The 9,439-nt window shown below is 54.3% G+C and overlaps 2 protein-coding genes and 1 long non-coding RNA gene across 4 annotated transcripts; 2 read left to right on the forward strand and 1 right to left on the reverse strand.

Annotated features, from left to right (window-relative positions):
• The first annotated feature begins 144 nt into the window (after nucleotides 1-144).
• vipas39 (VPS33B interacting protein, apical-basolateral polarity regulator, spe-39 homolog) lies at nucleotides 145-3,980 on the forward strand. 2 transcript variants are annotated; one of them, XM_076016509.1, is made up of 18 exons: nucleotides 145-653; nucleotides 738-843; nucleotides 920-1,063; nucleotides 1,185-1,226; nucleotides 1,334-1,398; nucleotides 1,487-1,543; nucleotides 1,711-1,803; nucleotides 1,882-1,915; nucleotides 2,161-2,263; nucleotides 2,389-2,416; nucleotides 2,496-2,569; nucleotides 2,647-2,722; nucleotides 2,803-2,937; nucleotides 3,021-3,062; nucleotides 3,125-3,301; nucleotides 3,386-3,475; nucleotides 3,580-3,684; nucleotides 3,785-3,980. In XM_076016509.1, the coding sequence occupies exons 1-18, from the start codon at nucleotides 555-557 to the stop codon at nucleotides 3,803-3,805; spliced, it is 1,491 nt and encodes a 496-aa protein (XP_075872624.1). In that variant the 5' UTR covers nucleotides 145-554; the 3' UTR covers nucleotides 3,806-3,980. The 2 variants fall into 2 exon arrangements, with proteins under 2 accessions (XP_075872624.1, XP_075872625.1); XM_076016510.1 differs by having other exon boundaries at nucleotides 255-653; nucleotides 1,188-1,226.
• LOC142882046 (uncharacterized) lies at nucleotides 710-1,715 on the reverse strand. Its single transcript, XR_012925734.1, has 3 exons — nucleotides 1,635-1,715; nucleotides 873-1,570; nucleotides 710-776 (listed from the first exon to the last, which is right to left on the reverse strand). It is a non-coding gene; the product is annotated as an uncharacterized LOC142882046 (long non-coding RNA).
• A 2,992-nt stretch (nucleotides 3,981-6,972) lies between the features above and the next one.
• On the forward strand, nucleotides 6,973-8,783 carry gpr132b (G protein-coupled receptor 132b). The gene has a single exon (XM_076016501.1). It carries the CDS (start codon nucleotides 7,049-7,051, stop codon nucleotides 8,342-8,344), a length of 1,296 nt encoding a protein of 431 aa, XP_075872616.1. The 5' UTR covers nucleotides 6,973-7,048; the 3' UTR covers nucleotides 8,345-8,783.
• The last annotated feature ends 656 nt before the right edge of the window (nucleotides 8,784-9,439 follow it).

The following is a 9,439-nucleotide window of genomic DNA, read 5'->3' on the forward strand; positions in this document are numbered from 1 at the left end:
ACTTTAAAAACGCTACATGTTCATATGTATTAATATTAACAATAACATGAATATAAAACAATTTTCATCCAGTCCTACTTTTTCAATCAGAAATTTATGATTGCACGCGATCAACATACAATCAATGTAGTTTGATCAATTCCGGCCGAGAAGCTTTATTTAATTGTGTCTTTTTCGCTCCGCAGCCTTTTCAACCTGACTCGACTCCGTCACTACGTCTCCCATAATTCCCCGGGCGAGTGTCAGCTGACTGTGTTTCCTCCACAGGAGAAGAGGAGGAGGAGCCGCTCTGGCAGCTGAAGGTAAAAACACTCCGAGGTTCCGGTCCAAACAACAAGAAAAACCGGGCTTTCCAAATGTTAAACCCGCAACGTGGCTTCACAGATTAAATCGCCACATAGTGACGTCACTTCACTGTCCTGCCGTGAGCGTGAAACAGCGAGCGACTTCCGCTTTCAAGAGCAAACCGAGGTGCTAGCATGTTAGCTTGCTGACTAGCTTCCGGCTGTCAGACGGCGGTGTGTGTGTGTGTGTGTGTGTAGGTGTAGGTGTAGATGATGAAGGCCAGCACTAAGGGGGATGAGGAAGACTACTGGAACAGCTCCAAGTTCCGAGCCTTCACCTTCGATGACGAAGATGACGAGTTCAGCCGGGTGAGACTGGCAGCGGCGCTCCCTGAACGCCTCGTGCTGAGTTCAGGGACACACTAACACACCGTGTGTCTCCCCCTGCTGCAGCTGAAGGAGTCCAAGAAGGCGGTGAACAGCATCCGGGGCCTGGTGGAGGAGGAGGAGGAGGAAGAGGAGGTGGAGAAGGTCAGCTGGAGCGGCGAGCCCGTTGGCAGTAAGACCTACACACACACACACACACACCTGTCCAGGGCTGTGATTGGCTGCTGCAGGGTGTCCCACTGTGTCAGGTATCTCCTGGTCGGTGAAGGAGACAGCGGCGGCAGCGGCCAATCAGAAGGCAGAGCGAGAGCCCGCCTTCCCCAGGATCAGCACTGACACACTGGGCCTCAGCAGGAGCAACTCAGGATACTCACTGAGCTCACTCTTCAAAGGTGAGTCTGGAGGGGCGGGGCTAAGGCAGGTCACATGACACCACGGACCGCCACCAGGTCACATGACTCACTCTGTGTGTGTATGTGTGTGTGTGTGCGTGTGTGTTGTTTTTTTTTTTAGCAGGAAAGAGTCGAGGCGGGAGCTTCCAGTCCCTGAGCGAGCGTGAGTGTTATTGAGAGAGAGAGAGAGAGAGAGTGTGAGGTGGGCGAGCGAGTGACTCTGACTCTCTGTGTGTGTGTGTGTGTGTGTGTGTGTGTGTGCGTGTGCAGCGGGAGGTGACCTGTCCGTCAGGCTCTTCGCTCCAGAGCTCAGGAGGCCAAAGTCAGAGTACAAGGTGAGCAGGTCAGCTGACCTTAGCCCCGCCCCCTTTAGCCAGGTGTGTTTACTGACCCTGATGATGATGATGTCACATCGTCTGCCAGGACATCATCAGTGATTGGTCGCCTGAGGAGACGGTCCGAAGACTGCAGCAGGGGAAGGTGACACCTGTCCATCCACCTGTCTCACTGTCCACCTCTCCACCTGTCTCACTGTCCACCTCTCCACCTCTCCACCTCTCCACCTGTCCACCTGTCCATCCACCTGTCCACCTCTCCACCTGTCCACCTGTCTAACTGTCCACCTGTCTCCCTGACGGTGTGTCCAGGTGGTGTCCCTGGAGAAGTTTCGCTCTCTTCAGGAGAAGCTGCTGCTCCTGGATCTGGCTGTGGCTGCTCACGATGGGAACGTCATCACCGCAGTAACTCCACCGTCCAGCTGATGGCGCCGTCTCCAGACTCTGTGGAGCCTCATGTCTCTCTCTCTCTCTCCGTCACAGGTTCTACTCTTCCTCAAGAGGACATTGAGCAAAGGTGAGACCATCAGTCAGGACTGGTGAGTACTGGTTCCAGGACTAGTTAGGTCTGGTTCCAGGACGAGTTAGATTCAGTTCCAGGATGGTTTGATCCGTTTCAAAGACGAGTTAGGTCTGGTTAGTACTGGTTGCAGGACTGGTTAGTTCCATTTCCTGGACTAGTTAATACTGCTTCCAGGAATAGTTAGATCCAGTTCCAGGTGCTGGTGGAGCTGACCCGTGTGAGCTGCTGCTGCTCCTCAGAGGTTCTGTTCCGGGAGCTGGAGCCGCGGCAGACGGCCCTGAGGCACCTGCTGCACCACCTGACGGAGGCTGGAGAGCAGCGGCTGCAGCTGGAGCTGCTCAGGTGGGTCCTTGACTGCTGCTGCACCTGCAGCTCCAGCTGCCTCACACTCACACTCACTGCTCACTCACCCTCCTCCTCCTCCTCCTGCTGCTCCTCCTGCTCCTCCTCCTCCTGCTGCTCCTCAGGGCTCTGGGCCGCACTGAGGACGTGGCGGTACGTAGCTGTCTCACCGCTGCCCCCTGCTGGCTGCAGCAGGAGCGGCAGCGGGAGGCTGATCTCCTGTCCTTCACAGCTGCTGCAGTACAGAGAACACCTGAGCATCGCCGATGAGAACAAGAGGCGGGACTTCCTGAAAAGCTGCCTCGGGTGGGTGCCCGCCGTCACTCGATGATGTCATCAGGCCCCCCGGCAGGAAGCACCAATCAGCCGTCTTCTCTTTTCAGTCTCCCGTTTTCTGCAGAAGACTCGTCGCACGTCCAGGACCACTACACCCTGCTGGAGCGGCAGATCATCATCGAGGTCCTCTCCATCGCTGACCCCTGACCTCTGACCCCTGCTGCTGCAGTCTGACCCTGTGTGTGTGTGTGTGTGTGCGCCAGGCGGCCGACCGGCAGGCGGAGCGCGGCGGGAAGGTGGAGCTCTTCCAGAAGTTCCCCAGGAGAGCCTCCATCCTGCACATGCCGCTGGTCACCACCCTCTACTACAGCTGCTTCTACCACTACGGCGAGGCCGAGGTCAGTCTGGCCCTGCCCACCGACGGCCACGCCCCCAAAACCCAGGTGCCGAGCTCTGATTGGCTCCTCTCTCTCCTCCGCAGGGAACCTTCAGCAGCCCCGCCAACATCCGGCAGACCTTCAAGGTGAGCCGAGGCCGCCTCCCGCCTCCCGCCGAGCCCCGTTGACCTTTGACCTCTGAACCCAGATCTCGGAGAAGCAGTTCTTTGCGACGGCGCTGGCGGCGCGGGCCAAGCAGAGGGCGTGGTCGGACGTGGACGCCCTGTTCACCGGCAGGAACTGGCTGGGCTTCACCAGGAGGAGGTCACCGCTCAGCTTCCACAGGGTGGTGGACATCCTGCACAAGAACTCTGCTCCCACACAGGTAAGAGGAGGTGGGGGTGGGTGGGTGAGGAGGTGGAGGGGGCGGGGCTGACGAGCTGCTGCTGCTGCTGCGTGTGATTGGCAGGTGCTGCAGGACTACGTGGCCCTGGTGGACGACGCCGAGCTTCGCATCGCCTTGGCTCAGAAGCACAGGTGTCACGACATCGTCATCAACGTGAGGACACGGAACCGCCGCCGCCGCCGCCGCCGCCGCCGCTCTCTGATTGGATAATAGTGACTGACTTGTTTGTTTGTTCACGCGTCTTCCGGCCCAATCAGACGTACCGAGACCTGAAGGACCGACGGCAGCTGCTGGCCTACAGAGAGAAGGTGGAGCGAGGATCAGCTGAGGAGAACAAGATCAACCAGCTGCTGAGCAACCAGGTGAGGAGGATGGAGGTGGGGGTTACAGCAGGAGGGGTGGAGCCAAAGCATTAGGAGGCGGGGCCATCTCGTCATGTGACTCTGTCTTCTTCTCTTTCAGCAAATCCGGTGGAAGAACTGACAACCTCACTCACAGGCAGGAGGCCGTGAACCAACCACAGGCCAGACTCACTCTCACTGGCTGCCGTGGACCTGGACTCCGCCCACTGGGAGGAGCTTCTTCTGTCAGTCGTCGTTTCACATTCCTCAGTGTGTTTTTATAAATATGTAAAATAAAGAAATATTATTTAAATCAAGATTAGACTGGTGTCCAATCACTGCTGGTGAGGAGGAGGAGGAGGGGCCGGGGTGGGGAGGAGGGGCCGGGGTGGGGGAGAGGAAGAGGCAGAAGGCCACTGCGGGACGCTGCAGTAACCACTGTTGGCCACGAGGTGGCGACCAACCTTTTATTTTATTTTCTCACTGTGGCACGAGTTCAGATTGTAATCAGATTACTCAAAAGAATAAAGGTACATTCACTACTCATTACTTTCCTCCTCCTCCACTTGCCAGTTCCAGGTGTGGACGTACTGGCCCTTTAAATCACATCGTTTCCTGCTGTTTTAGTCACGCAGTGGAACAAACAACAGGCAGTGACTGTGGCTGGAGGGGAAGTGTGTCGTGATCGCTGCATCCTGCTGCTACAGCTTGTGTGTAGTTGTGTAGTTGTGTTACCTTGTGGTGTGAGGTGTGAGGAGCAGCCTAGCACCTCGTCGCAGGTCTGGCTGGCTGGTTTTCCTCCTGACGGCTGACAAAGTGAACACGGTGAGGATCTTCTGGTCCCTGGCCCAGCAACACAACACACCACACACCACACATGTCACACAACACAACACAACACAACACGACACAGTGGGGAAGCACCTGCTGATACGGTCATGCGTTATTACTTTACCCAACTTCTTCTTTTACCCTGACTGTTCTAAAGCAACATCTCCAATCAGGAGGCGGCCAATCGATCTCACGCCATCTTCATCATCATCACCACCACTATCATCATCATCATCATCATCATCATCTTCATTATCAAGACCCTCACTATCATCATCATCATCATCACCACCATCATCATCTTCATCATCATCACCAACTTCTTCATCATCTTCATCACCACCATCAACAGCATCATCATCATCTTCTTCTTCTTCTTCCTCATTGACCTCCTCTTCAGTTTGTTTTGTCTCTGGAACTTGTTTTCCTCCTCCAGTTGAAGGCAGCGGCTCCTCTGATTGGCTGAGACGACGTCGTGCATTAAAGATGAGCCAAGCCGTCAATAAGTGATGAGCGCGTAGTAGATCACGTGACCCCCCCCCGCCCCACGGGCGTTCGTCTCTCCATTCAGAACGTGGTCGCACGAGGAGGCAGCAGGACGAACGAACGGAGCGGGCGCGAGGCGCTGCGGGTGAGTTTGTTTTGTTGTTGTCGCTCAACTTTGTGATGATGATGATGATGATGATGATGATGATGATGATTGTGCGGAGAAGCGGACGTGAGCGCGAGGTTATAATTAGATATTTACTGAGTGATTCATTCATTCTTCCGGGTCGAGTCGGTTCTGATGCTTTCTGGAAAGATTCGGATCAGATCCAAATCAACTCGAGGCACAAAATCTGGAAGTGAAAGAGGAAATATTGATATTTAGACATATTTGCATATATATACTGAACGTAGAGGGGGTTCGTTTCGGGCTACTGGACTGGTTCTGGCGATCTTCGACATAAGATTTGTAGGTATGTGTATCTGAGTGCGTCAACGGAACTCACGCTGTGTGTGACCGCAACGTTCACTTGTTTTGATATCGTCATTCGGTCTAGATTCCTATCTCTATACTACTCACACTGGCTGGATGTTCTATCTTCACGTTCTACATTGCAGACACGTATTTGAAAAGAGCAGCGGATTTCACACGAGTGAATTCAACATCAGTATCTGCGAATTAAAACACCAGCGCAGATCAAACTGGCAGTACATAGCATTCAGTATAATTTACTATTAAGAATATTAAATAATATTATTTAATATATATTCATTAGTCTTTTTTTTTCCATACATCCATGTGATCAGAGATCAATGCTGTGACTGTGTGTGTGTGTGTGTGTGTGTGTGTGTGTGTGTGTGTGTGTGTGTGTTTTTGAAATTTTGAAATCATGAATATTTTTAGTCAAAGAGGTCACTTTGCATAATTAAACATCCTGCTGCCCCGCCCACTTCAGACATTCGGAGCACCTGGTTGGGCCCCCCCTAATGTCACAGTTTGATTGGCAGCTGTTTAGATGGAAGGTTGGTAAGTCAGTCGGTCAAAGTGCCTGGGGGCCACCTGCGACGTCGTCACACTCAGCCAATCAGAGCAGCGCAGGATCAGGCGGCTGGTTTGACTGGGAGGAAGTGGGCAGAGTGCCATCGTGACAGGAAGTGAGTCAAATTTGGAGAGCAGACTGTGCAACTCTGCCGACGCCGCCAAACCACAGAAGAAGAAGAGCGACAGTCTTGTCGTGGGCGGAGCTTCAGCCACACTGCGATTGAACCAGCGACGCAATGACACCAGTTAATGACAGAAGCAGTAGAGTACGAGCACTGGTATTTCAGTACTCACTGGTACAGATACAGTGAAGAGTGACTGTGTATGTTAACATCCCTCAGCAAGTTTATCTGGAACAAGTTTCACTGCAGTGCAAACACACAGTAACTAGTAAAGTAATCAAGCCCTACCCGAATACTGGTATGTGTGTGTTTTAAAAAATGGGAAATGCCAGTATCAGGTACCGATAGCCGATACTGGTATTTGATACCAGTATCAATTCTGGTATTTGAAATCATTAATAGCCGAAACTTGTATTGGTACCGATACCCGATACTGGTATGTGTGTGTTTTTTAAAATATGAATGTTGGGTACCGATAGCTGATACTGGTATTTAAAACCAGGTATTGATACTGATATTTGAAATCGTCAATACCCGATACTGGTATTTGATACCAGTATTGATACTGATATTTGAAATCGTCAATACCCGATACTGGTATTTGAAATCGTCAATACCCGATACTGATATTTGAAATCGTCAATACCCGATACTGGTATTTGAAATCGTCAATACCCGAGACTGGTATTTGAAATCGTCAATACCCGAGACTGGTATTTGATACCAGTATTGATACTGGTATTGTAAATCGTTAATACCTGATACTGGTCTTGGTACGTCACTAGATAAAACCAAACGATGACAAGCGACTGACCTCTGACCTTTCTCCTCTCTCCTGTCCTCTGCAGACGCACATCTCTCGAATCTGATTGGACAGATCAAACCCCGCCCCCCGCCCCCGACCATGCAGCCGCTGGCCGCCACCCTGGCCAACGCCACGGCGACCACGGCGGCGGCGTGCACGCTGCCCTACGAGGAGGGCCGCCTGCCGCTGCTGCTGCTCTACAGCGCCGTCCTGGTGGTGGGGCTGCCCGCCAACCTGCTGACGGCCCTGCTCACCTGGCGGCAGGTGCGGCGCAAGAACGTGCTGGCAGTGTACCTGTGCGCCCTGTCGCTGTGCGACCTGGGCTACCTGGGCACGCTGCCGCTGTGGGCCGACTACGTCGGCAGGGGGCACCGCTGGCGCTGGAGCTCGGCCGCCTGCCGCCTCACCGGCTTCGTCTTCTTCACCAACATGTACGTCAGCGTCTTCCTGCTCTGCTGCGTCTCCTGCGACCGCTACGTGGCGGTGCGCTACAGCCTGGAAGCCCGGGGCCTGCGGCGCCAGCGCGTGGCCCGCCGGGTGGCGCTGGCCATCGTGGCGGTGGTGGCGCTGGGCCACGCCCCCGTCTTCATCATGCCCGAGGGCGAGGCGGCGGAGGGCGAGGGCCGCTGCTTCGAGCCGGCCGGCGCCAGCGCCACCGTGGCCGCCCTGAGCTTCGCCCGATTCGCCGTGGGCTTCCTGGCGCCGCTGGCCGTGCTGGTGGCGAGCAACTGCGGCGTGCTGGCCGGCGTGCGGCGCAGCACCGGGCTGCAGCGCAGCCAGAAGGAGCGCGTGCGGCGGCTGGCGGTGGCCGTGGTGGCGCTCTTCCTGCTCTGCTTCGGACCGTACCACCTGGTGCTGCTGGCCCGCGGACTGGCCTTCCACCTGCCGGTGGCGGCGGCTGACGGCGCCACCTGCCCGATGGACCGCCGCCTCTACACCCCCTACGGCATCTCGCTGGCGCTGGCCACCGTCAACTCGGCCGCCAACCCCGTCCTCTACGTCCTGTCCAGCCACAACATCCGCAGGGAGCTGCGGCGAGGCCTCGCCAGGGTCTGCAGCCGGGCCCAGGCCAGGCCCAGCTCCAGCAGCAGCCACAACCACAACCAGAGCCAAGACCGGGATAGGAATCAAAACCGGATCTGGAAGAAGAAACGGGAACAGAACAAGGAACAGAGCCTGATCCAGAATCAAAACCAGAGTCAGATCCAGATCCTGAACCAGGATCAGATCCAGAACCAGTATCACATCCAGGACCAGAACGAGAACCAAAGGAACTCCTGCGAGAACCACACAGTGATGGAGACGGAGGGGCCACAAAGCGGCAAAGCCCCGGTACCAGCCCCGGTACCACCCCCGGTACCAGCTGAGCTCATCAGCACCATCGCACTGGCGTGATCAGTGGGTGCAGACTGGACTGTAGGGGGCGCTGTGAGGAGGAACAGACTCTGAAGCTCCATGCTGTTTTCCAATCTGTAAATTTTGATGACCGTTGGCTGCCAAAGTGTTTTTGTGCAACTGTTGTGTATTTGTTGTGTATCATTAAAAATGATGTATTTTACCGGCTAGAAACTCCAAAAAGCTCTGACGGACAAAGCAGCAGCAGCAGAAGTGGGACAAGGTTTTAGTAGCAGAGGAAGTCACATCAGGGTCTGGCTTTTTTTAGAAGGTCACACAGGAAATAAAAACTTCACAGCCTTCACACCCACAGGTGATACAAGCACACAGTCAACTTCTCACCTCACACTGGGCGGCCGTGAGATCCAGGCTGAAGTTCAGGCAGGAGAAGCAGAAGAAGAGACACGATGATGATGATGATGATGGTGATGACATTAAATACACAAACTTACTTTGCAACAGGTGTGTCACTGTCGTCTCACACACTCTCAATCACTCAGTCATCTAACACACCTGGCCAGGAACCAGGTGGGCTGTACCATTGACTCCATGAGCCGCTTCTTAAAGGCACTGAGCTCCCAGCAGGGGGCTCCACACACACACACACACACACACACACACACACACACACACACACACAATTTAGAGATTCCAATTCACCTTGCATGCATGTTTTCGGAGTGTGGGAGGAAGCACGAGAACATGGAGAGAACCCAGCAGACAGGAGAACATGGAGAGAACCCAGCAGGCAGGAGAACGTGGAGAGAACCCAGCAGACCCAGAACATGCAAACTCCACACAGAAAGGCCCCAATCCTGGACTCGAACCCTCGACCTTCTTGCTGTAAGGCAGCAGCGCTGACCACTGCACCACTGTAAACATCCCATCATTTCTGTTATGATGTTATTTGGCATTTTTAGCACAAGATGAGTTTTGGTTGAGCTGTGGGTCGTGGTTATTGGTTCGATTCCCGGAACCCTGAGTGCTGGACCAACTCCTCTCAAACACACCGAAAACGTCATGTTGTTCTTCTCAATACAGGAAGTCTGAGTGCGTGTGTCACTTCCTGTCGTGGCGAGCAGGAAGTGACAGGTG

Source organism: Nelusetta ayraudi, unplaced genomic scaffold (genome assembly GCF_046127955.1).
Source record: "Nelusetta ayraudi isolate G7.1 ecotype Tasmania unplaced genomic scaffold, CSIRO-AGI_Nayr_v1 ptg000229l, whole genome shotgun sequence".
Taxonomy (NCBI): domain Eukaryota; kingdom Metazoa; phylum Chordata; class Actinopteri; order Tetraodontiformes; family Monacanthidae; genus Nelusetta; species Nelusetta ayraudi.